This window comes from Sinocyclocheilus grahami, unplaced genomic scaffold (genome assembly GCF_001515645.1).
Source record: "Sinocyclocheilus grahami isolate Dianchi unplaced genomic scaffold, SAMN03320097.WGS_v1.1 scaffold1024.1, whole genome shotgun sequence".
In the NCBI taxonomy this organism is placed as follows: domain Eukaryota; kingdom Metazoa; phylum Chordata; class Actinopteri; order Cypriniformes; family Cyprinidae; genus Sinocyclocheilus; species Sinocyclocheilus grahami.
Window position 1 is genome coordinate 40272 of NW_015506203.1, and position 27340 is coordinate 67611.

Consider the following 27340-nt stretch of genomic DNA (forward strand, 5'->3'; position numbering starts at 1 on the left):
ACACCGAGCACCGGTGCTTCATCTCCAGCACTCCTGTCCTCTCTGCTGGATAGGATGAGACGATGGCTCGCAGGAGGGATGAAGATGATGATGATGACGGACACAGGCTGATAGAGGAGGAGGAGGATGCGCGTCCCATCATGGACAGTGAGGATAAGGGCGATCTGTCCCTGGACGAGATTTTACATCTGTACAAGCAGCCCATCAACGAGGAGCAGGCGTGGGCTGTGTGTTACCAGTGCTGTCGCTCTTCTCGGGAGGATTCTGCTGGGACCGGAGGAGCGGGACATGTCAGGATTTATAAAGACGGATCGGTGCGCTTTCATTCCGGAGACAGATCAGGTGACAAATCAACACCTTCCGTGTTGCGTGATGCATTTCCATACATAGGCCTAATAGGTGTTAACTGTCATGCATTTGGGTGCAAATGTTTTGAAACAGCTTCTATATATATATATATATATATATATAGTTGCGTTACTTTCCCTAGTGTTCTGCATCACAAAATATGCACAGTATTGAATGCATCATCTTATGTGCAATGATTAGATGTGAAATGCTGTGCAATTGTGTCATGGTCCTAATATCTTGTATTTCACATCTTTGTGTATTTTTGACAGCACTGATGTGTTATGTAACACGTGAGGCCTTTATTAGCAGGCCAGAACAATCAGTGCACTAAATTGAGTATTGAGTCTAATAATAAACACAAGGCAGCATAAATGAAGGATAAAAGCAATGGAAGTGCTCACAGTCACTGACCGTTGTTTGCAGTTATAGATGCTCTCTGATGCACAGAGGGATGCACATGCTGATAAACACTGTACAGCTCCTGATCAGGGCCTGTGCTGTACAGAAATTGCATATTCATAACGCTTTTGTGTGTGAAATGGTATTTCACTACAGATTCAAATGAAATATGTCTGCTATTTCCGCTCAGTGTGACTTTATCGACATTATGTACTAACATTACCCAGTAGCCCATGATATTTGGTAGCCTATTTAGGATTAGGGTATTTAGGGTATGTGTAAAATCTATCAAAGTTATGATCGTTAACTAAAGCTAAAACCACAACAAAAAAAACTTTTTTTGTTAAGTAAAATAAAATAACATAAAAACACTTGAAAACGTATTAAGTTTATTTTATTTCAGCTAGTTGCCAATTAGTGTTATTCTAGTATTGAAATACTATTATAGTTTTCATTCATATTTTAATTCATTTTAATATATTCATTTTATTTTTTTAATTTCTGTTTTGATTTTAATTTCAGTTTTTTTGTGTGTTTTGGTCACATTTGATCGTTTTTATTTTTATAAATTTTTATTTCAGTTTTAGTTATTTTATTGCATCATGTTAAACTACATGAAAAATGTTGCCTTGTCAGCTAGCTGAAATAAAATAATTAAGAGTAAAGCAGTAGTTTTTTTAAAGTTGAAATTTATTTTATTTATTAAAAACAAGGGTTTTGTATGGTTTTAGTTAACTATAGTAACCCTGTTGCCCAGGCATCATTTCTCAATTTCATTTAGTTTGAACTAAAATAAATGTACAAAAAGCAATTAAAACTGAAATAAAAATGAATAAAAACTGTATATACATATTTAAAAAAAAAAAAAAAATGACAAAATGCACAACAAGATTATTAAAATGTTAACTAAAATAAAAATATAAAAAGAAAAAACAACTTCAAATATTAATAAGAGCTATAATAGTATCTCTATCTCTGTATCTAATAGTAATGATACTAAAACAGGGCTCGACAGTGCGTGAGCTGCTAGGCACCTGTGTTGAACATTTGATTTTTAACTTGTTTCTTATTCTACTCTTATTCTGTTGTTAAGCTTATAAAATATAATTTAAGAATTTGACAAAAGATGACATACTTTTAATAAAGTTAGAGGAGTCAAATATTACCTCGTAATGGGAAGGCTACTTTTTGATAACATTTTGGATTATTGATTAGAAGGTGCTCCTAAAATTTTGAACGTGCTCCTAAATTTTTTAAGTTAGGAGCACAAGTGCTCCTAAAAAGAAAAGTAAGCGTCGAGCCCTGTAAAATAACACTGGTCTAAAACTGAGCTGCTAGGCACCTGTGTTGAATGGAGAATGCTTTAATCGTTTCACGTGTTGAAGTGCTGCTGATAATAATGAAATGCGCTCACTGTGCAGCTTATCCACAGTTTAGAAGATTGAGATATTTATTACAGATGGCTTTCCAGAAGATGATTTTATTGCTCAGAGCAATATTTCTCTTTCATTGCTCAGGAGGCTAAATGGAGTTTGCAGTTAAGTGTCGTCAGATGTTTCCCCAATAGGAGAATAAGTCAATAGCTGTCGTACAGTAAGAATATAGAGATATAAAATGAATGTGGAGCAGCACAGATCATTTGATGACAAATGCATGAGTTAGTACTGAGATTTATGACTTTTCATTGCAGACTTTGCAGATTACATGCTTACATTAAAATGTTAACTAAAATAAAAATATAAAAAGAAAAAACAACTTCAAATATTAATAAGAGCTATAATAGTATCTCTATCTCTGTATCTAATAGTAATGATACTAAAATAACACTGGTCTAAAACTGAGCTGCTAGGCACCTGTGTTGAATGGAGAATGCTTTAATCGTTTCACGTGTTGAAGTGCTGCTGATAATAATGAAATGCGCTCACTGTGCAGCTTATCCACAGTTTAGAAGATTGAGATATTTATTACAGATGGCTTTCCAGAAGATGATTTTATTGCTCAGAGCAATATTTCTCTTTCATTGCTCAGGAGGCTAAATGGAGTTTGCAGTTAAGTGTCGTCAGATGTTTCCCCAATAGGAGAATACGTCAATAGCTGTCGTACAGTAAGAATATAGAGATATAAAATGAATGTGGAGCAGCACAGATCATTTGATGACAAATGCATGAGTTAGTACTGAGATTTATGACTTTTCATTGCAGACTTTGCAGATCTCTGAGATATTCCCAGAGGAGAGGTGCTCACTTTGCATTTTAATAAACGCCACTCTCATTGCTTTCTCTTCATGAGACACGCTGTCAAGATCGATATGTCTTGCAGCTTCCAGGCAGAGTTGTTGCTTTGTCAAAAGTGCGAACATGTTCCTCATTCGCTGTCAACTGCAGAAGAACAGAGGAGAGATCTGTTTCTTTGCTGACTTTGCCTGGTCCTGCTGCAAAAAATAGTCTTGAGATTAAGTGGATTTCAGAATTGTTATGTGTTTTTGGATATTCAATCAAAACCGACTGACATAGTACGTCTGATACACTTGATCAGTGATCAACTGATAGGTTGTCGGTAAAATGAAAATGTGCTCAGCCTCAGGCCATCCAAGATTAGGATGAGTTTGTTTCTTCATCAGATTTGGAGAAATGTAGCATTACATCAGTGTCTCAGCAGTGGATGCTCTGCAGTGAATGGGTGCCGTCAGAATGAGAGTCCAAACAGTTGATAAAAACATCACAATAATCCACAAGTAATCCACACCACTCCAGTCCATCAGTTAACATCTGGAGAAGACAAAAGCTGAAACAAATCCAGCATTAAGATGTTTTTAAATAAAAGTTCATAACCCATAATAACTCTTCCTCCAGTGAAAAAGTGTTCTGGTCTGAACCAGGAGAGAAATCTGCACAGACCAAGCACCGTTTACAGTCAAAACAGCTCTAAACAAATCTGTGGCTGGGTTTTGATGTGAGAGACAACAGCAGATGCACTTTTTCACTGGAGGAAGCGTTATTATGGATTATGGACTTTTTTTTAAAAAACATCTTAATGCTGGATTTGTTTCAGCTTTTGTCTTCTCCAGATGTTAACTGATGGACTGGAGAGGTGTGGATTACTTGTGGATTATTGTGATGTTTTTATCAGCTGTTTGGACTCTCATTCTGACGGCACCCATTCACTGCAGAGCATCCATTGCTGAGCAAGTAATGAAATGCTATTTTTCTGATAGTTGTCAGATGCATAAAGATTATCTGCATCCCATTTGTTGCCGTCAGTGTGTTTTATGTAAGAACAAACAGCGCTGTACAGTCAGTTGCATAAGGGATGTGTAGTGAGCGCTGTAAGCTGTCGTCTGAGTTCTTCTTCTTTATTCATCTGTCGCTGACTGTCATCTCTTCTGTTCTCCCACAGGTGTGCGTAACCCCAGCCGATCCTCCACACAGGTGAGTGATGCACAGTAACGCCGTGCAGCTCATTTCTCATGACAGCGTGGGCTGCTAATGTGTTTGTTAGTTCAGTACTGACATGGATCTGTAACATGTGGAAACTCTTAACTCCTATTAAGTGTTTCCAGCTGTTGCTAGCGGTTGCTGGGGTGTTGAGGGTGGTTTCCAGGGCATTGCTATACAGTTGTTAAATAGAGTTATTAAAGAGTTTGATATAGTTTTTATTAATGTTTTTGAATTAGTTTTTATTTTAATATTTTCAGTTTTTGTCTTAAGTATTATTTTTAGAAAATTTGTATTGTGCTTTTGTCAATTTTATTCATTTACTTATAAAAAATAAAAATAAAAAATTAGTATTGCTTTTTAGGTTTAATTTATTTTTAGTTCAGTTTTAGATTTGAATTATTTCAGCTTGGTAATTTTAATTTAGTCATTCATGTTAAACAAAAATTAGAAATGTTGCCTAAATAAATTTAGGTTTTTCATTCTAATATTTATTTTATTTTATTTTAGCTTTATTTTAACAAAATTAACTACGTTTTTTTTTTTTTTTTAGGTTTGCTTTATTTTTATGTCAGTTTTAGTTTTAGATTTTATTTATTTCCAGGTAGTAATTTTAGTGCTTCAAATTAAACTAAACAAAAATTTGAAATTTTGCATAAAAATTTTTGTCTAATGTTTTATTTTATTATTTAAATTAACACATTTTATTATTATTATTATTATTATTATTGCTTTTTATGTTTCATTTATTTTTATTTCAGTTTTAGTTTTGGTTTAGTTTTACATTTTATTTATTTACAATTAGGCACGCTAGTGTTTCAGCTTAAACTAAATGAAAATAATTTTACGTTTTTCATCTAATATTTATTTTATATCAGCTTTATTTCAATTAACAGATGTTTTGAATAGTTTAATAGTGAATAAGCAGCTCTATTACCACATTACCTCCTGCAGCTTAGAGACGTTTGCAGCCCATCTGTGTTCTTCTATATTCAGACGTGAGCTTTCAGCACCAGGTCATGGTTTCTGCTCTCTCTGGTCTCTCGCTCGGCTTGTCACTCCACAAATTCATTAATTTGATGTCGGCAGCTGGTGACATTTTAAAGGCCAATTAGAGACATATAGACCCTACGGATCACTGTTTGCATCCCAAGCATCTTTGACCTTCCAGGTTTATGATGTGTTCAGTAGATCGACTAGAGCTGACTGCGTTGAGTATTTTTTATAAATGCACGTAACTCAGCTCAACTTAATTCAGTCGCTGCGAGTCAATGGCCGATACTTGTCATGATATAGTACTTTTTGCAGGGCATTCATCAAATAAATGTGGCAATGAGCATATTTGTGAATTAAATAATTTACTAAAGAAAGGTGCTTAATCTCAATTTATTTAAAAGTCTCTTTTGCTCACCAAGGCTGCATTTATTCATTCAGAAATACAGTAGAAAACAGTAAAAATATTATTACAATTTTAAAAAACGGTTTTCTATGTGAATATATGTTAAACTGTAATTTATTCCTGTGATCAAAGCTGAATTTTCAGCATAATTACTCCAGTCTTCAGTGTAACATGATCCTTCAGAAATCATTCTAATATGCTGATTTGCTGCTGAATTATAGAAATTATATTTTAAAATGCAATCAAACTTGTGACCAGTAGAGTATATATCAATCATTCAATAGTCCAGCAAACATATGTCCATTTGGATGTAGTTTATAAGCTCAGTGGCCGTTAAGTAATGTGAATAATTGTCACTTTAATGTGGTTTTATTAGGACGTGTCCCTGACAGAAGCAGTGACAGGTCTAGCACTGCATGCTGCTGTATAAGGACACAAACACACCCGTCTTATGTGTATATGAGACTTCAGTCCATAGTCAAATCCCTGTTAAGCAGCTTTCCAGAAGCTTTCTCTGACAGACAACAAGAAGTGTTCAGAGTTTTGTGCAAGGCATTTAATAACAAACTACACTAGACTTCCACGAGCAGAACAGTGTGGGGTTTCTGTGTTCGGTTGCTTTTTATTTCATTCAGACGGTCTCTTTCTGTTTTAGTAGTCCAGAGTAATCTGCAGACTGGACTGGACACATGAACTAGATGCAGTTCCCCTATTCCACTCACTCTTTGCTTTTGGTTATTATCTTTTGTTTAGACAGAGCACCAGTTGCTCTTCATTACCTCGGCCTTGATTATTTTCTTTATGAGATCCTCAGGGTTAATGATCAGTTTCTAAACTGAAGCTGTTATTACCCAGAGGTTGTGTTTGTGGATGTAATGGGCCGCTGGACATCGCAGTGAACGAGTCTGTTGTCCACTTCACTGCAGGCTCCTGCATTCTGGATGAAATTCATCTCAAGAATCTGTTGGGGTCTGATTAACATCACAAAGAGTAACAAAGCGCTCTTTATGACTGGACGGACCCCGGGATGGAAGTTGCACATGAGTTTTGATCACAGGCCATCTAAGGGCAAAAGATTTTATCATTAACCATGTGGAAAGATGCTTAAACTCTGAATTTAAATACAGGAAGGAACATCTTATTATATTATACACCAGTGTAAAGACCATTTTATTTGTAAAGCTCATATGTGCATATAAATGATCAAATACTCCATCAGAACTGTACATCTCTCTTGGGATAGCTAGTATTTAACCATTTTAATGAATAATTCCAATTAATTTTGCATGCACAACTGTTTAAAAGTTTTTTTTTTAAAGAAATTAATGCTTGTTTTATTATGGATCATGTGACACACTGCAGACTGGAGTAATGATGCTGAAAATTCAGCTTTGATCACTGGAATAAATTATATTTTACAATATATTCACACGCAAAGCAGCTATTTTAAATTGTAATAATATTTCAAAATATTACTGATTTTACTGTATTTTTGATCAAATAAATGCAGCCTTGGTGAGCAGAAGAAAAAAATCTTGCTCACCCCAATCTTTTTAACGGAAGTGTGTGTGTTTGTGTGACTTTTAAATGTTTTTATTGCATATTAGAAAATAAGCAATGAGTCAAATGCAAATGTAACTGCTTGGAAAGGAAATGAGGACTGTTACTTTGGCAGCTTGTTTTTACATTAAATAGCCTAACAGTTGTAACTAACAGTCATTCAGTAATGTGAACGAATAGATCTCATCTCTATATCATGCTATCTTAGTGGTTCTCAACTGGTCCATCACAGCCCAAAAAATGGGTCACAGGACTGTTCTGATTATCTGCTTGTATAAGCGAGAAGAAAATATCTTTTTGATAATGTCAAAGGTTGTGTGTCCAGTCAAACTGTTTGACTGTAATGTAATATGAACTCTTTCCCAAAAACCTTGAACAAAGCTGCACAAGGTAAAAGAACATACAACCCAAGATTATTTTGAACACAGGTTACAGGTTTGGATAAAAGATGTATAAGTGTGATATAAGAAACCAAACCCTTTTAAGGTTTCGTTGACACCTTACACAGCCATTTACAGCTGTTTTAACAGGCCTCACACAATATAAGCAGACTAGTTTCACTATATCAGGTCACAGAGGAAGTTTCACTGCACCAGCCTCAAGATTGACTGAAAGAATAACCTGAAACCTGCTGTTGTTGGAGGCGTTAAGGTTCTTGGAGCACGAAATGTATTTAGTGTATTTGATGTTCTTGTGTAAAAAAACAAACAAACAAGAAAGGCTTTACGTTTTAGTTTTGTGCATCTGTGTCGATTAAGAATGTGTCTCAAATATCCCTATTTGAGTAATAAGTGCACTTAGTGCACCAAAATCCCTGGAATTGAATCTAGTGCACTAGAATTCCCAGAATTCACCAACTTTTCACTGTATGTACCAGAAATATTGTCAAGATATTTTAAGTTACATTCTCTAACACAAGCCTTAAAGGGATAGTTCACCCAAAAATGAAAATTCTGTCATTGTTTACTCATCCTCACGTCATTCCAAACCTTAATGAATTTCTTTCAGCTGTTGGACACAAAAGAAGATATTTTGAGGAATGCTGGTAACCAAAGAATTGACGGTTGAAGCCATTACTTTCCATTACAAAAAATACTAAGGAAGTCAATGGCTACCGTCAACTGTTTGGTTACAAATGTTCTTCAAAATATCTTCTAGGGCTGTGCAATTAATCGAAAAACGATTTCGATTTTGGCCTCCAGCGATTATGAAAATACAATAATCGAGATAAAACGATTATTGCGCCCCATTCTGCCAGCGCTGTGCTTTTGTTCCTCCATAAAAGCCCAATTTCACATGCAAATCAGTAAAATCATGTACGGTGACCTTTGCAAAATGGGACGTGCTTTATTTATAGAAGTATATGTATTCATGTTTTTAAAAGCGTGAAAGAGAACTTGCTGCTCCTCAGGATGCACTCAGAATCTGAACAGCACATGCACATGTAAAGTCATCTTTTAGCTCAAGGTGTGCGCCTAAACGGTCAAATACACGCAAAAATGTGTCAAAATGCGGCGCTTAGTGGTTATTCATGTATACCTTCGTCGGTCATGTAATAAATGAAGGTAAAGAGCCGAGAATGAAAATACGCGTTTAACGGGAAATTGGATCTGTGCGGCTCTTAAAGTGACAGCGGGCTATTTTCCTGCTGCGACTGTGTGCTTAATATTAATCAAACAACAAAAGACAAATTCAAAATCACACACTGCTCTTGTGTGAAAGACTTTTGTAGCTTTAATAAGAAACAAAAAAGTTTAATTCTTACAGTGAAGACTATGCTGTTTTATTTTACATTTGATTATTCATTTCTGTAGTAGGCTGTAAACTGCTTGAGACTTGCATAAAAACATTAAAGCACAGTTTGTTTCATTTGTATCTTTTTATTCTATTGTATTTGTCCTTTGCTTTTTCATTACTGACAGTTGAATTATTTTCAATAATTTTGAGGACTTTTTGTTTGTTTGTTTGAAATTCCGCCGGTCTCTACAATGTAGATGTCATAGCAACCTTATTTACAGGAAATATATATTTGATATGTATCACTATCTTTAAATAAATCACTCATTTAAAGTTTTGGTCATATGGCCCCCTCATAAATAATCGTGTTAAATAATCGTGATTACAATATTGACCAAAATAAACGTGATTATGATTTTTGCCATAATCGAGCAGCCCTACTCTTCTTTTGCGTTCAGCAGAAAAAAAGAAACTCATACAGGTTTGGAACAACTTAAGGGTGAGTAAATGATGACAGGATTTTCATTTTTGCGCGAACTATCCCTTTCATTTCTCTTGCAAGTAAGTATATCTAGTTTGAAGCACATTCAGATATTTTTTAACGTGATTATGATTTTTGCCATAATCGAGCAGCCCTACTCTTCTTTTGCGTTCAGCAGAAAAAAAGAAACTCATACAGGTTTGGAACAACTTAAGGGTGAGTAAATGATGACAGGATTTTCATTTTTGCGTGAACTATCCCTTTAATTTCTCTTGCAAGTAAGTATATCTAGTTTGAAGCACATTCAGATATTTTTAGTGAAAATTAAAATGCTATTTTTGCAGCTGGGTTGTGTTTGTGTGCAGGTGATCGAGTCTCTGGGCATCATGATCTATAAGGCTCTGGATTACGGGCTGAAGGAGAACGAGGAGCGAGAGCTGAGTCCGCCGCTCGAGCAGCTCATTGACCTCATGACTAACGTGGCCGACGCAGAGAGCGACTCCTGCGCCGATGAAGGCTACGATGCCACTGAGGAAGACGAGGATGACCGCGAGGGGGATCCCGCCCACCCCTGCCGTATCCGCGGCTACCGTGACATCATCAAGGTATCATAGGCTTTTATAGTAACTGACTGTAGACATTATGCAACAGTGACGTCACATGACTGGCTGCAACTAACTAATCACTTAATCTGACAATTGTTATCTTTAAATAATTGATTAATCAGATATTCAGTGCTGTCCTTGTGCGAATTCAGTGTGCAAAATGAAGTTGATTTAATATCGGCATATTAGAATGATTTCTGAAGGATCATGTGACACTGAAACTGAAAATTCTGCTTTGATCACAGGAATAAATTACATTTTACGATATATTCTCATGGAAAACAGTTATTTTAAATTGTAAAAATGTTTCACAATTTTACTGTTATTATTTTTGATCAAATAAATGCAGCTTTGGTGAGCAGAAGAGACTTCTTTCCAAAACATAAAAAATCTGAAGTATTCCAAAGTTTTGTATGTTTATGTGTACATATTAATGTTACAATATAAAATAATAAAAAAAAAAAAAACGTAACAGCAGAACTTTTTAAATAAACAAAAGTTCCATTTATTTCAAATTTCAAATGATTTCAAATGTCAAGTGGTTAATTTAAAACCTAAATTTGATTTCAACAAGAAATATTGTTGATGCGAATGAATGCACTTCCTTTCACTGTTACACTGCATTTGATTGATGTTGTTTTGTGTCACGGCGATATGTGTGTGTGTGTGTATTTTCTGATATATGTGTTACTTTAAAGTGCCTTTACTAATCACTGACTGAAACTGTATCCCACAATGCAGTGCACTCAAGCTCTCAGTGTGGGCTGAGCTATTTTCTTCTGGTACACATGCATTCATTCACAGACAATTTTTTTGTGATCTGCTGATCACAGTGAGAGCGTTTATGAGTGTGTGTTTAAATGCCGTGTTGATGTTTTGTCGCTCTAATGGGCTGCAGACGGACGTTCTGCTGCCAGAATGAAGCCAAGAGTGACTCATCACACACCTTCTGTCCATTTATTTCATTTATGACACATTCGTATGCCGCTCTACAGATCAATGTGCCTCCTCTTGACCTGTTCAAAACACTCATTGTTTATTCCCAACACGGACATCTATGTGATGAATAATTTACCATGAACTTCATTATAGTGTGAAACTGAATGTAGCTGAATGAATTGCTCTCTTCTCTGTCTGTAGCTGTGCGTCCTTCACCTGCCCACGCCGGCAGACGCGCCCAATCACTACCAGGCCGTGTGTCGAGCTCTGTACGCCGAGACCAAAGAGCTCCGCACCTTCCTGGAGAAGATCCAGAGCGCCAAAGAGGTGAGATGATTTGCCCTAAATCAAGCTAAATTCTTATTTTTATGTTCCTGAGATTCATCCCATTCTCCTCCCAGTAGATTTACATATTTATATCTGAGATAGTGCTATTTTAGTATTATCTATATATTACTATAGTTTTTATGAATATTTTGTATTAGCTGTTATTTTTATATTTTCACATTTTTTCTTAAAATTTTTTTTTTTTGTAATTTTGTTTTGTAGTATTTGTTTTGTAATTTATTTTTATTTTATTTTTAAATATTACTATATAGGTTTAATTTCTTTTTGTTTCAGTTCAGTTTTAGTTTGTATTTATTTCCAGTTAGTACTTTTAGTTTTTCATCTAATATTTGCATCAGTATTATTTTAGTAGAATTGATATTCTATTATAGTTTTCGTTAATATTTTGAATTAGGTGTTATTTTTATATTTTTGTCATTTTTATTAGTTTTTATTTCCAGTTAGTAAATTTAGTTTTTCATTTATTATTCTTTTTTCATTTTAAAGTTTTAATAATTTAATTGTGTTTTTTATTAGTTTTTTTTTTATATGTCTATTTAGTTTTTATTGAGTTTCAATTCTTAGTTTTAGTTTATTTAGTTTTAGCTATTTTAGTACTTCAACTAAACAGAAATGAGAAATATTGCATTGGCAACTAGCCAAAATAAAATAAGTTAACATTTTTAAATATTTTATTTTATTTCAGTTAATGTTTATTTTATTTTATTTCATCTTTATTTCTATTTGCAAATTTTTTTTTTTATATAATTTTTTTATTTTATTATTAATAACATCCCTGATCTGTGGTTTGACATTTTTGCTCTTGCTTTCATAAGATTATTTATGATTGAATAAATGTAATGATGTCTTGTGTGGAAGAGGGTCGCAGCTGGTTTTACTGCTGGTTTGACCTTAGATGTTATGGTGACATTTCCATGTTTCCTTTGATTGTGCCCTTTATAATGTGTTAGCCAAATAACATGGCTTATATAAAACTGTCCTAAGGAAACATAAAACCCAGACCTGGGAGAGATGGAAATGTATTTTTATGTCATTTGTCTCCATTGATCTTATTTCACATGAAAAGTGGTGTTTGCCTAGAAGTCTTAAAGGCACAGCAGCAAAAACGGCCTGAGAGAGGATGGACAGTGATCATGAAAAACTAAATTACAGCTGTTCTTGGTGCAAGAAACCTTGACTAACACATTATATGTGGACTGTAAGAAAAAAAGTCTGATATGACCTCTTTAAAGCCTGCCTTCAAGTCCTAATTGTTTATATTATTTGGGCTATTATATATATATATATATATATATATATTATATATCTACTGTTTTTCACAGGAAAATCTGTGCCTGTTGTGGCTCTACAGCTCCTCTTTTATGGGGTTTTGAGTGTAAGATGAAACGAGCCACTCCGCCTTCACAAAGCGTCTCCCTCAGTGCTCGTTCCCATGAGGGTTTACTGTTACCGCACCGTAAAGCCTTTTATTTCCAAACTAAATAATGACGCCACCGTTTGGGCTCAGCTGCAGGGGGAAATGACTTAAGATAAAATGACAAACCTAAACATGCATCACAACTGAATATGAGGAGGTTCTGTTGTCCTGTTCTTTGTGTTAATCAGAGTAAATCAGTGAAACATCACAGTTATCATTGCAAAAATATATATATATTTTCCTTTATTTATCTCACCTGTAAATTCATCACTCTGCAAATTCATGAACAGAAAACAAATGTGCATGTGCAAAAAGCATTAATTGTCAGGAAAATAATGAAAAAAAAAACCTCAAAACAGGTTTCATTTTCCTTTTGCAAAATGTATTTCATATTTCTTCCCCCCCCCCTTTTTTTAGCATTATCTGCTATCATAGTTTATATTATTGTTTTGAGTTAGTTTTTTTATTTTCATATTTCCTGTTTTCATTTGAATTTTGTAGTAATTTTGTCATGTGTTTTATCATTTTATTAGTTTTTTAGTACTATGTAAGATTATTTAGGATTTATTTCTATTTCAGTTTTAGGTTATTTATTTATTTCCTGTTAATCATTTTAGTTTTCAATATTATATATACTATTTATATCAGTTATTTTAGTATCGTTGATATGCTATTGTAGTTTTTGTTAATATTTTGAATTATGTTTTACTTTTATATTTTCATATTTTCTGGGAAATTACTTAAAATGACAAAACTAAACATGCATGACAAGTGAATATGAGGAAGTTCTGTTGTCCTGTAAAACAGTGGAAAATCACAGTTATTATAGCAAAAAAATATATTTTTTCCTTCATTTATCTCACCTGTAAATTAATTACTCTGTAAATTCATAAAAAGAAAATAAATGTGCATGTGCAAAAGGCACTGTCAGGAAATTAATGTCAAAATGCAAAAAAAAAAATTGTTTGTTTCTTTTGATTTTGTGGTGAAATAAAACCTGCACATGTTCTTGATAGCTTTGGTGAGATTCATCTAATTGTCGGGTGTAATAATAGACTTGACATACTGTACTGCCGCATCTATAGAGAGGATTCTGCTCGACTCAGCTGCTCTCTGAAATGTTGTGTCTCGCTCTGATTGGACAGAATCTGCGTAAGATGGAGGGCGACACTGTTGACGAACCTGGCAGGGAGCTAAACGAGCTGCAGAATGCTGATTGGGTAAGTGACCTGCCATTCAAAGAACGGAGACATTTGATTGGCTCTATTTGTTCCCCATCCAATTTAGTTTAAAAGACAGTTAATATTTGGTAAGATTCAGAAATACTAGCGATTTGACTGCACTGACACATGAACTGAGCTGGATAATGACACTATTCTGTTCTGTTGAGTTGCTTTACAGCTGAACTGAGTATGCTTCATAATTGAACGTTGCAACATTGACAACTGAAATGAGCTGAATAATGACTCAATTGTCTTTGATGAATTTTGCAACATTAACTGTTATTTTCCTGTTTATTACTGTGACAAACAATCTGTGAACAATCTGTGTCACATTATATATAAACGTGACTTGATCTGAGCTGCTATCCACATTATAAACATTCTCCAATGTAATTCAAGGAGAAGCATCTGAGATGATCCCAGTTAACGGGGAACTATCTGGCAAGCTTCTCTTTCAAAGAACGTTCATTCAAAGTTATTTGGTTTTTAATAATGTTCTCAAAATATTGGCACAAAAACGTAAACGTTAATAGAACTTTTTTCTGAAATATTTCAGTTGGTAACGTTTTTTAAATGTTACTAGTTGTTTTAGAACGCTGAGAGAACATTCAAATGTAACGTTCCCATAATGTTTGCAAAATGATTGAATGGAATGTTCACTTAATGGTCCCTTACAGTTTTTAAAACACTTAAAATACTAGTCGTTTTAAACATCAAAGATAATGTTTTCATTACGTAATACAAACATTTTTGGTAGCTGGAATGTTGATACTTAAAAAGAAACATAAATGTGAGCCTGGAGCACAAAAGCAGTGTTAAGTCGCTGGGGGATATTTGTAGCAAAAGCCAACAATACATTGTATGGGTCACAATTATCAATGTTTCTTTTATGCCAAAAATCCTTAGGATATTAAGTAAAGATCATGTACCATGAAGATATTTTGTAAATTTTCTCCTATAAATATATCAAAACGTAATTTTTGATTAGTAATATGCATTGCTAAGGACTTCATTTGGACAACTTTAAAGATGATCTTTCTCAATATTTAGATTTTTTTCTAAATTCAGATTCCAGATTTTCAAATAGTTGTATCTCGGCCAAATATTGTCCTATCCTAACAAACCATACATCAATGGAAAGCTTATTTATTCAGCATGATGCATAAATCTCACCCTAATGACTGGTTTTGTGGTCCAGGGTCACAAATGAGAATGATCCATTTGATCATGTTCATGCATTCCCTGGGAATATTATGGTGGGTATTATGTTGAAAATGCCCTGGACCATTCTGGAATAGTCTGTCTAACGCATTGGCGCATGCGTGCTGCGGTCAGGCGTGGTTCTGGGTGCAGGTGATGCGAGATCTGAGGAACGGCGTGAAGCTGAAGAAGGTGCAGGAGCGGCAGTATAACCCGCTGCCGATCGAGTTCCAGCTCACGCCGTACGAGATGCTCATGGATGACATCCGCTCCAAGCGCTACAAGCTACGCAAGGTCATGGTGAGCTTCCCTGGTGTTTATGGATCTATTTAGAACCATCTGAAGACTTTATTTCAGTCTCAACCTATTCATTTGTTAGAGCATATTTCATTTACATTACATTTGCATTTATGCATTTGGTCACTTTATCCAAAGCTGCATTCAAGGTGCACATTTTGCTAAGTTCATGCATTCCCATAGCCTCATGTCTTGCTCTACTTTTTGAGCAACAAAAATATTGGGTAAAATGGGTTTGTAGGATCAAATTCGTTTGATGCATGTAAATTACACATTAACTTCATAATCAAAGATCCAAAAAGACATTTTCAGAAGTTGCATTCAATTTGATATTTGCAAATATCTATTGCTTGTTCATGACAAACTATATCTAAACTATATTAATAGACAGTGGCTGCAGTTATAAGAGGTTTAATGATGTTTACACCAAAAATTAGTCTCTACTACACTGTAAAAAAAATGATGTGAGATTTGCATGAAAAATATGGCTGCATGATTTTAGGTTCAAACAAATTTACAGTATAAAACTATATTTCATTAACTGATATATTGTTAATATTCCATCTAAAGTAATAAAATCTATTTTATACCTGTATAATATACCGAAGAGATATATGATGAATTAGTTCCCACAAGCGGAAGTAAATACTAATATATAAAGCAAATACAAAACACCATCATGGTAACACACAACACTAAAATAATTTAATATACATCAATAAAACAACATAAGACAATGTACATAAAAACAAAAACTAAAAAAAGAAACATGCACGCAGGGAAATATGGGAATGTCAGTTTACGGTTTTTCACTGTAAATTATAAGATCCAAAATCTGTACATTTAACAGTATTTTATGTACAAGTACATTAAATGTCCTGTGAGAACTATTAAAGTTTTGCATCATATATAATAAGGGAACTTGCCGTTAAAACAGGTTTGTAACCGTAACATTTTTACAGTCTTCATGGTTAAAAAAAATGACATGAATGATTTACAGTGTAGGTGCATGTGTGTGTTGAGATCTCTGTCTGTCTCTTTCTCTCTCAGGTGAATGGAGATATTCCTCCAAGGTTAAAGAAGAGCGCTCATGAGGTTATTCTGGAGTTTATCAGGTCCAGACCCCCTCTCAATCCCGTGAGTGCTGTTTATTCACTTCATGCACACTTAAGAGGGAGTTCACTGAGACCGAATTGCATGTACTGTCTGCAGTGCTTTAGTGCATGATTCTTGTGACAAGATAGATGAAATTGACTCATGCAATGATATCTTTGTGTGATTTCAGGTGGCAGCACGTAAACTCAAACCACAGGCTCAACATCCTCCCAGCCTGCATGAGCGCATTCTGGAGGGGATCAAATCAGAGAGGAAGCTGAGGCCCGTGTCGCCTGATATGATCCGTAGAAGTCGATTTGGTGAGACTTTAACACACACATGCCTACACATGCATTTACTCCTAGAGATGGACATAAACAGCAGGTCACGTAGAGCAGCTGAATCTGCATGGTGGATCATGTATGAAGGTCACTGCACACATTTACTGCTCGATGTTGTAATCAGACTTGAGATGAACAATCACGGAAACAAACCCGTCTTGACGTTTGCTCTGATTGCAACGCAACAGCTTCTCTGTGTGGCGTATATCTGCTTCATACATGGCTGATATTATCTCGTATTATTCAGTCCATCCGCGTACACTGAAAATGAATGAAATCGCAAGTCTGATCTTGCTATTACCAGTATCCACGATAACTATTACTGAATGAATGATCTTCTGCTGTTGTGACTGTGAATCTAAACCCTTGCCTGTTTTCTTGCAGTCATTCGGCCTCTTAGCATGTCTCAGAGTTTTGATTCATCAGGTAAAGCCGTGATGTGATGCATTAATGCCGTCTGTGATGATTTAGAGCTTAGTCTCCTGCCATTTCATCTGTAACACTGGGAGCCGTTCATTTGAGGGTCTTTTAAATTTGTCAATTATAGTTTTTAATTCTGAATCTGTCATAATGCCATTAGATAAAAAAATGTCTCAGGGTTCAATAATGAAGATTGTGGATGCTATTTATTAATTAATTTAGTAAAAAAAAAATTATTGTTGTGTTATATTTATAGACCCTCAAATGAAATGAGACCAATTTAAAATCCATTTTGATGTCATCTTTGTAACACTGATTATTATTACTATTATTATTAGATTGATGATCATAGAAACTTGCCCAAGGGAAGGTCGATCAATTATGCAACTCAATATAAGATTATTGATTCACATGAATTTTAATACATGTTGTTGACACATGATTGCTACAAATAATACCATATAATTCATATTATATAATCATTATATAGATATTATTAACATGTACATATACAGATTTAACTTTGAGGATTTTATATGTTATAAGCTTATATCTTCATCTTCAATGTACGTATGTAAAAATTATACATCACCTTATAGGTAACATATATGGCAAGATCGCTCTTGATATTGGGCAATATGTCATATATTACATTTCCGTATGGGATCAGAAAAGAGCTGACATTTTCAGAAGGTTATTTCATATTTACACTATTCTTACTGCTAAAATAACTATCTTTTGATATGTAATTGCTAAATGTAAACATTTTAATAAGATGCCATGCATGCTGATCTGAGAGCAGCTCACAGCAGATGTTCATAGAAAGAGTCACACAAAAAGGTTTTTCATCTGAGAAGATGAGGGTGCAGAATTTGATCCGAGGTTAAAACAGAGTTTGCAGGATCTACAGACAGAGGAAAGCTTGTGTTTAAAGTTGTATGGCGGTACCACGGTACAGTGATGCCATGAGACTTTCATATATTAAACAGTCTTACATAGTGTTTGACACTTCAGTCACACTTCAAATGTCTGAATGTCATTGCATTAGAAACAAAATGTCAAAGCAGCTGTTATGTATTTTAAGGGAGGAAAGCACGTGTTTAGAAAAGTGCAGTTTGTTCTGAGAAAAGCTTGTGCATTACTCTATTTATATCCCATGGTATTTATATACTAAGGTACAACCATTATACCAAAAACCATGAAAATCTGAGTGTCTATAATGCCATTTTATCAATACTGGCTTGCACATACTAGAAGTAAACACTTTATAATGTGTCAAATTCACTCGGCTAAAGACAAATGCAGTGATGTATTCATGAAATGCTTACAACTGGGTCCAAAAGTCAGAGACCATTTGGAAATGTTGCACATTTTTAATTTATTGGAACATGTAAAAATGGTAAATTAAGGAAAGTTAGGACATAAAATGAATCATGATTTGTTCAGATTGCGCTCTGTCTCTGTGTGACTAATCAAGAAGATTCACTGATCATGTGAAGCTCAAGATGCTCTTTGGATTGTAACATGATCATTGGGTTTATTTTCACGAAGCTCCAGTGAGACACAAATAATGTACCAAATGTTTCTAGAAATGCATCATTTTCACTGTTGGTCTCAGAGGTTTGAACCCCACTGGAAGCGATATGATGGTGTTTGATATTCTGTCGTTACGTCACACATTCATTCATGGTTCTCATCTGTGGTGTGGTGACGTTTCATGTGCTCATGTTTGTTCTGTTTCTGACACCTGTGACTCGCTGCTCATGCAGAATAACACTTAACATCATGTACAAATGACAAGCAGACTGTGCTGATTATACTGTTTCTATTGACTCTGGTAATGCTGTATTTTAGGAGCTAACCAAAACAATTCGAACAATTTCTAAATGTGTTTTCAGTGTGTAAACCTCACATTTTTTTGTGAAATAGTAGAAATGCAAAACTATGCAAAAATATAGACATAAAAATCTAAAAAGTAAGATTCCTTTTAATGTCTGACGGTTCTGAAAAGTACTGTAAAAAGTGTAGTTTTCTTACTTTACAGCTGATCTATTTTGGTAATCATAACACATTGCTGTATCAAAACATTTCTGCTCATTTGCAAAAGAAGGCTTTATTACCTAATTTGATGATGCTGAGTTCAAAAATATCAATAAAAACTTTACATCACATAATTTTTTCACAAAACTAGAATGAAGATTTTTCAAATTATATATACGTGTATATGATATATTATATCAGTTTTAACGCACTTATGAAAATATCAACAACAAAAAGTCAAATATCAAAAGTTTTTAATGATGGAAAGAAGTAGGCTATTCAACATGAACAATTTAACTTAAAAGGATCTGAAAAATATGTTAAAATGGGCTGTTTAATGCCAAAGATCTTTACCAAATAAGTTTACAAAAAGATTTTTCACAAAATCTCTCGTTTTCTGTGACTGTTTGGATGTAGTAAAAACAGAAAACCTCTGGCTCATGTTTGCATTTTCACTGTCACGGGCCATAATTCAAACCTCGAAATCAGGATTAGGCATAAAATAATGTCATACATGAGAAAATGTGCTGAGAATTGAACAAATAGTTGTAAAGCGGCTCAGATGAAGATGGGAATCATGACTTTTTCTGCTGATTCCTCACCATACAAATGCTTGTCGAAAACAAAAATGCTACAAAATGCATCATATTTTGTGAGAAAGTGTGATGTGAAAGTAAAAGCCACTATTTTTGGAATCAGCACCTCAAAATTAGTAAGATACAAGTATTGGATTTTATTCAGCAAATATGCAGGATGGGGTTATTTCTGTCAAAATAAATTCAATTTTTTGTAAAACACACTTAATTTTCTTTGTATCTCTTTTTGCTCTTTATGTAACTGTTCTGAGCTGTTTTGTACAGATGTGTCCTCTTCGGATGGGGCGAGGAAGGCCTCCAGCACGCTGTCGTTGGCCAATGGTGTGTCGCTTCAGCAGAACGGCTCCGGCGGCTTTCAGAGGAAAAGGCTTCAAGCACCGACTCTGTCTGAACTGGACAGCTCTGATTCAGACGTGAGGATTTTTAAGCACATTGTTATTGGGCATATACTCTTTGTGTAAGTCATTAGCTATCTTCTGATGTGTTCTCTCACTCAGGATGAGACTGTAGGTCAAAGGTCAGCCAGTTGCTCCAGCATCTCTACATCCATGGTGGACGACACGTCGCCAGAATCCGTCCTGGGCAAGAAAAGTGATTCACATTTATATTTATGTTTATGAAGCTGTTATTTATTTTTATTTTATTTTTTAATACACAGCTCTATGAAATATTTTACTGTAATTGGTTAATCATAGAATTCATATGTATTTTTATAATGGTGCTAAACTGTATATTTGACTGTTGCTCATGGTAACTAGTCTCCTAAACTCATAGTTTCATTCTGTGTTATTGTTTAGTAAAACTAAAAAAATATATTTTTTTTTATATTAATAATTTTTTTTATTTTAATTATTTATTTTTTTATATATAATTTTCTTAAATGTTTTAATTAAATGTAATTCTAAACTATTAAAATGTTTTCTTGGTAATTGAAATGAAGCTGTATTAAAATAAAATATAAATATGAGCTGAAAAGCTTAAACTTACAGTAAAAATTTTTTTGCCTTAACTTAAATAATACAAGTTGAAATTGTTGAAATACTAAAATGACTAAAACCAAAATAAAAATAAATTGAAGCTAAATATAAATATGTAAAAAAACAAAAACAAAAGCAAATGACTAATTTTCTAAAATCTAAATTAAAATGAAAAATGTAAACATATCAACTTAAATAATGTAAAAAAAAATTGCCTTTGCAACTAACTAAAATAAAATAAGTTTGAAGTTGAATTACACAATTACTAAAACTGAAATAAAAATACATTAAATCTAAATAGATATATTTCCAATATTATTATATTATAATATAAATTAAAACTGAAAACAAACAAAAAAACTAATTCAAAATATTAATAGTTATAAATAATACTAAAATAGCACTGCTCATATTACTTAATCCTCTTTTAAATTACATTTAAAATAAATAAATAATCAATATTTAATTTTTATTTGTTTTTTTTAGTTGCTAAGTAACCGTGAAATGAGAAGGATAATGTACAGTCAACAGGAATCTGCTTTATGTCTTTGTCCAGATTATCATTTTCTCAGATTGATTTAAAGCATTTATTATGTTATAGCTCTTAATAAAGTTACCAAGCTGACTGACAATACATGTTTTATGGCCTTTTTGCTGGCTTGTAAACTAAAGCAAGTGTTCATTTAAGACCATTATTCTCACGAATAGCAATTCACAGTGAAACTAGAGGTCATTTAAATCCAGTTTCTTATGTGATTTGATTCATACTGCAGTGCCTGCCAGCTACTGCCAGTTTTATTGATAAGAGTGTTGAATAATGAGTCTCTATCGTCCTCTCTCTCAGCTCCGCCCATGTTCCTGCCCATCTCGTCCACGCCGCAGCCGGAGAGACGTCAGCCTGCGCAGCGCCGGCACTCCATCGAGAAGGAAACGCCCACCAGTGTGCGCCACTTCCTGCCGCCCTCCAGACACAGCTCAAAATCCTTAGTAAGTGAGGAAGTAATGGGTGACATTTACAAACGTCATCCTCTGTCACTATAGCTGTCGTCCCACTAGACGATTTTCAGTCGTAAGCTTCAAGTCATTAGTATAATGCAACATTAAAGACCTCATCAATTTACAGTTGCATCTAGTTATCATTTTGAAAATAAAAACATTTATGTTGCTAAGGGGTCATCGGATGCAAAATTCACTTTTATATGTTGTTTGAACTGAAATGTGTGTTGGCAGTGTGTGTACACAACCACCCTATAATGATAAAAATCCACCCAGTGCTATATAAAAATATTTAATACAAGATCTGATTAATGTGAATCTTATCATGTCTTCTCCACTAGATGTCACCTTCTTATTTACCTTACCTTGCGCAATGTTACAACAGAAAGCCTGTCATTCAATTCAGTGCTTATCACAGTGGTGATACTGTTGACAAGAACCAAGAACAAAGCAATATGCGTGATATGCCATGCTCAGGTGAAATGCTATATTAATATTACAAATCTGCAGAACCATTTAACATCACGCATTTCCACAATGAGTGAATGAATGAATGGCGGATGGCGCGACACACTGTTTTGTTTACTACACACATACTAAAGCGCGGACGACGCTCGCGGGGTTTTCAGCTTCTGCCGTCTAACTATATGACAATATGAACACACAAATATCATCTCCAACTGCTCTGAGAGTCACTTCATTAGCATTTTACCGTTTAATTTGAGAAAACTACCGTCATATTATGATATGATATGATATCACATACACAGCAGCTGCAAGTTCTTCACGGCAACCCGTCAAAATAAAAGTTTGGTTTAACATGAAGAAACTGTGTCAGAAATATATATTACTATTTAGCAGTAGGGATATGCCGGTATCAAATTTTCATGTTGCGATTAATTGATAATGCTTTTATAACGGTATACGGTATTATCACGGTATTGAAATTTAGTTGCAAAAAAGTGTTGTCATAATACAGTATAACAGGTTTAATAACTTTTTCTTATAACAAAAATAACGGAACATTTAAATACAATAAAGCAACACACAAAAAATAGAGTAAAAAAATAACGTAAAAAATTGTACACAGATTAAAGTGCAGAAGAATTATAAAGACCAATAGGTATCACTTCACAATAAGATCTCATTAGTTAACCTTAGTTAATGCATTAACATTCACAATGAGCAATAGCTACATTTGCTACAGAAGTTATTAATCTTTATTTAAAAAATTTACCTCTTAGTTTGTTAGCTCATTAAATAACAGTTGCAACTTTTGATTTTAACAATGTGTTGTTAAATATTGGGATACCTAAGATTAATGAATGTTTAGAAGAATTTTTCATTGGCAGTTTATGTTAACTAATGAATTAACTAATGTTAACTAATTAAGCCCTAATGTGAAGTGTGACCGAACAATAAAGAATCAAAACTTTTTCAAACAATATCTAGGGCATGTTGTAGTCAAGATTAAAATGTAAAAAAAGTATGAAAATAAATGGCCTATTAAGTCTATATATTTAAGTATTTGGCGCTGTGATGAACACCACTGCGAATACACAAATCTAAATGGCTATTTAAATCATTTAAACACCTTTCAGAAACAGAAAGCTGCTTTGTTTCCGGGGTAACAGCTGCATTATGTTTAGCGCCATCTGCTGTCAGACATTGAGCTGTAAGGTCTTATATAGACAGGTGTGTGGCTTTCCTAATCAAGTCCAATCAGTATAATCAAACACAGCTGGACTCAAATGAAGGTGTAGAACCATCTCAAGGATGATCAGAAGAAATGAGTTAAATATATGAGTGTCACAGCAAAGGGTCTGAATACTTAGGACCATGTGATATTTCAGTTTTTCTTTTTTAATAAATCTGCAAAAATGTCAACAATTCTGTGTTTTTCTGTCAATATGGGGTGCTGTGTGTACATTAATGAGGAAAAAAAATGAACTTAGATTATTTTAGCAAATGGCTGCAATATAACAACGAGTGAAAAATTTAAGGGGGTCTGAATACTTTCCGTACCCCCTGTACATATTACAGGTATGAGTGGCATGTTAGTATGCTATCACTGCTGCAGTTTGATCTCTGCTGATATCTGGCCGATGTGTTTGGACAGGAAGAGTTTTGTTTCCCGGTGGAGTGTCTGGCTCTGACGGTGGAGGAAGTGATGCACATTCGCCAGGTTTTGGTCAAAGCTGAACTGGAGAAGTTTCAGCAGTACAAAGACATCTACAATGCCATGAAGAAGGGGAAGGTGAGAACTGTTTTTATCATTTAGAGCAACCATTCAGAAGCAGCATGTCAATAAAACAGATGGAAAAGGTATAATGCATGAAGTAAACAATAGTAAAAATTGTATTAAACATATATTTTTTAATATTCAGAAAGGACACATTAAAGACATTTATGATGTTAGAAAAGATTTCTATTTCAAATAAATGCTGTTCTTTTGAACTTTCTGTTCATTAAAGAATTCTGAAAAATAAAAATGTGTCACAGTTTCCACAAAAATATTGGGCAGCACAACTGTTATTGATAATAATCAGAAATGTTTCTCGAGCAGTAAATCAGCATATTAGAATGATTTCTGAAGGATTATGTGACACTGAAGACTGGAGTAATGATGCTGAAAATTCAGCTTTGATCAAAGCAATAAATTACTTTATTTTTTACTATATATTCATATAGAAAACAGATATTTTAAATGATATTAATATTTCACAATATTGCTGTTTTTACTGTATTTTTGATCAAATAAATGCAGCCTTTGTGAGCAGACAAGACGTCTTTAAAAAAAAAAACTTTTGAACGGTAGTGTGTATAGTGCATATACTTGCATATATTTGTGTCGAACTTAACAACTCAAATCAGACACCATTAACACATCTCTGTCTTAAGCTAATGATTCAATCTTTAGGAAACTTAATGGAGAAATAAAAAGTGTTTTTTAAAATCATTGTCATATTTATTTTGCTTTTATTTTTATTTTGGCAGCAAAGTCATGGCAAATATATTGTGCATATTAAGTATGCCTGTATTGATTCATTGATCTTTCTCTTTTCACAGCTGTGCTTCTGCTGCCGAACGAAACGGTTTTCCTTCTTTACCTGGTCCTACACCTGTCAGTTTTGTAAAAGGTAATAAATAACCTGCCATTCAACATTTTAATCTTGCTTGTTTTTAGATATTTAATAGAAAGTAGTGGTGCTGCATAATCTTTTTCTTGATTTTCGTAGACCTGTCTGTTCACAATGCTGTAAGAAAGTAAGTCATGATCTGTACACCCTCTTCATGTTCACATAACTTTATTAAATGTTTTACATTATTTGTGGCGAGTTCATCGTGACTCCATTTCCATGGTCACAATGGAAATTGTGTTCAGCTCATTCTGTTCTCATTTATTTTTCTCTACATAACAGTCCTTTTCTGATGCTTTAGATGCGCCTGCCATCAAAGCCTTATGGCAGTCTCCCCATTTACTCTCTGGGTCCGTCCACGTCGACTCTGAAACGGGATGCATCCAGTCACAAGCCAGAGAAGCCCAGTACAAGCCACCATCGACCCAGCTTACAGCGCACAATGTCCAGGTACAAAAACCCAGCATAGAGCTCGTCTCTGCTGCTCTGATGCTTATATTCAGTCAGTGTTGGGTGTAACGCATTACAAGTAATGTGAGTTACGTAATCAGATTACTTTTTTCAAGTAACTAGTAAAGTAACGCATTACTTTTTCATTTACAAGAAAATATCTAAGTTACTTTTTCAAATAAGTAACGCCAGTTACTTTTTCCCATTTATTGACTGAATTAATTCATCTCACTTGCAAAAAAAAAACAGAATCAGTATTCCTCAAAATAAATAAAAACCATGAAATGATGCAAACCTGCAATAATTAAATGTTAACACAAATATCCTTTATGTATTTAATCCCATTTTATTAACCAGTGCCTTGATCTTCGATGATCCAATTCAACCATACGAATAAACAAAAATGCCTCTAGATATACATTTGTGCTTCTTTAGTTTTTTTTTATTGCTGAAGTGTGCTGAACTTTCTTCTTCTGCATTCTACTGTACAGACGTGAATTTACTTTTCCTTCAGCCTGAGGCGTATTCATTTCACTTTTGGTGTGAATGGGCTTGTACGTTTGCCAGAAATAGAACTTTTTTATATTAAAAACAAACAAGCAAGCGCTGCCCAGATTTAAAAAAATTATCGCAAAAGTAACATAACGCATTACTTTCCATAAAAAGTAACTAAGTAACATAATTAGCTACTTTTTTAGGGAGTAACACAATGTTTTAATGCATTACTTTTAAAAGTAACTTTCCCCAACACTGTTCACTGTCTCTTTCCTATCTCTCTAAGATTATCAAAGCACACGCGCCAGTCGTCCTCGTCTCAGGAGGAAGCCGAGCTCCCGAAAGAGCTGATGGAAGACTGGAACACCATGGAGGTTTGCGTCGACTGCAAGAAGTTCATCTCCGACATCATTGCCTCAAGCAAGCACAGCCTGTCTCTGGCCAACAAGAGAGCGCACTTCAAACGCAAGACTCAGTCCTTCATCATGGCGTCAGAGACGAGCGCAGAATACCGGCCTTCGGAGCGAACTATCAATGAGGTTTAGACGCCGATGGGTCTGGATCCGGAGCAGATGCTGTTGTAGTTGTTTAGATTAGGACGGGTCAGTCAACCGTGATATACAGGGCCAATAAACTCTTATGGATGTGTAGCAGTTCTTCCACACACACACACAACATGGGTTGTTTTCTATTCTGTGCTGTAAAGATGTGTTTACATTAGTGAAATTTCACTATTTATCTATTGTCAATAATATGAATCACTGTTCAAATATTAGTCACTTTTTAAACCAATCAGCTTTCTCTTGGTCTGCACGGTAAATTCTTGTGACAAACTTGAGTCTCGCACAGGACATATGACACATTAATGTATTTATTCGTTCCCTCGTTTTATTAATATGTTCCCTCAATTTAGCTAAATAAGAATTTGTTCTCATGACTTATTCATCTGTTCTTTCATTTTGTAAAATTGTAGCCATGTACTAATTTGTTCCCTCTTTTTAAATTAAACCTGAGGAACAAATTAATAGCTACTATTTACTGAAACGAGAATGAATTGAATGAATTCAGCGATGGGTTGATTGAAATGATAAAACTAATTAATAAGCCCTGGGAACGGGAAAAAAATACATATATATATAATTTTTATATATTTTACTTAATTTTTTTGTTTGCGCATTTCATGTTCAGGGCTTTTTAAACATGAGCAAAATCTGCTTGGGAAACTTTTCACCCTCGCGCGAAACTTCGGATCGCGTGGATTCCTATTGAAATTACTGGATTTTGCTGCGAAATTAGCTGAGCAACTGTAAACATGACTGCACCTTAACTCATTAACATGATTTCTTATTAGGGTGTTTCACACTTGAAATAGTCAACTCTGGGTCCAACCTAAATTATCT

General features: G+C 34.3%; 1 protein-coding gene across 1 annotated transcript; it reads left to right on the forward strand.

Moving 5' to 3' along the window:
* Positions 1 to 27340, forward strand: LOC107565753 (protein spire homolog 1-like). Its single transcript, XM_016251021.1, has 17 exons — positions 1 to 342; positions 4147 to 4178; positions 9727 to 9966; positions 11107 to 11232; positions 13816 to 13890; positions 15229 to 15393; positions 16441 to 16527; positions 16676 to 16805; positions 17211 to 17252; positions 20147 to 20295; positions 20380 to 20473; positions 21704 to 21846; positions 23975 to 24112; positions 24925 to 24995; positions 25095 to 25122; positions 25297 to 25445; positions 26227 to 27340. The coding sequence occupies exons 1-17, from the start codon at positions 63 to 65 to the stop codon at positions 26483 to 26485; spliced, it is 2208 nt and encodes a 735-aa protein (XP_016106507.1). The 5' UTR covers positions 1 to 62; the 3' UTR covers positions 26486 to 27340.

Bases quoted from the DNA above. Each gene is read 5' to 3' on its own strand.
- LOC107565753 (XM_016251021.1), top strand. From the start codon at position 63: ATGGCTCGCAGGAGGGATGAAGATGATGATGATGACGGACACAGGCTG. The intron at 13,891-15,228 runs GTAAGTGACCTG...TGCTGCGGTCAG, and splicing joins AGCTGCAGAATGCTGATTGG to GCGTGGTTCTGGGTGCAGGT. The intron at 15,394-16,440 runs GTGAGCTTCCCT...TTTCTCTCTCAG, and splicing joins ACAAGCTACGCAAGGTCATG to GTGAATGGAGATATTCCTCC.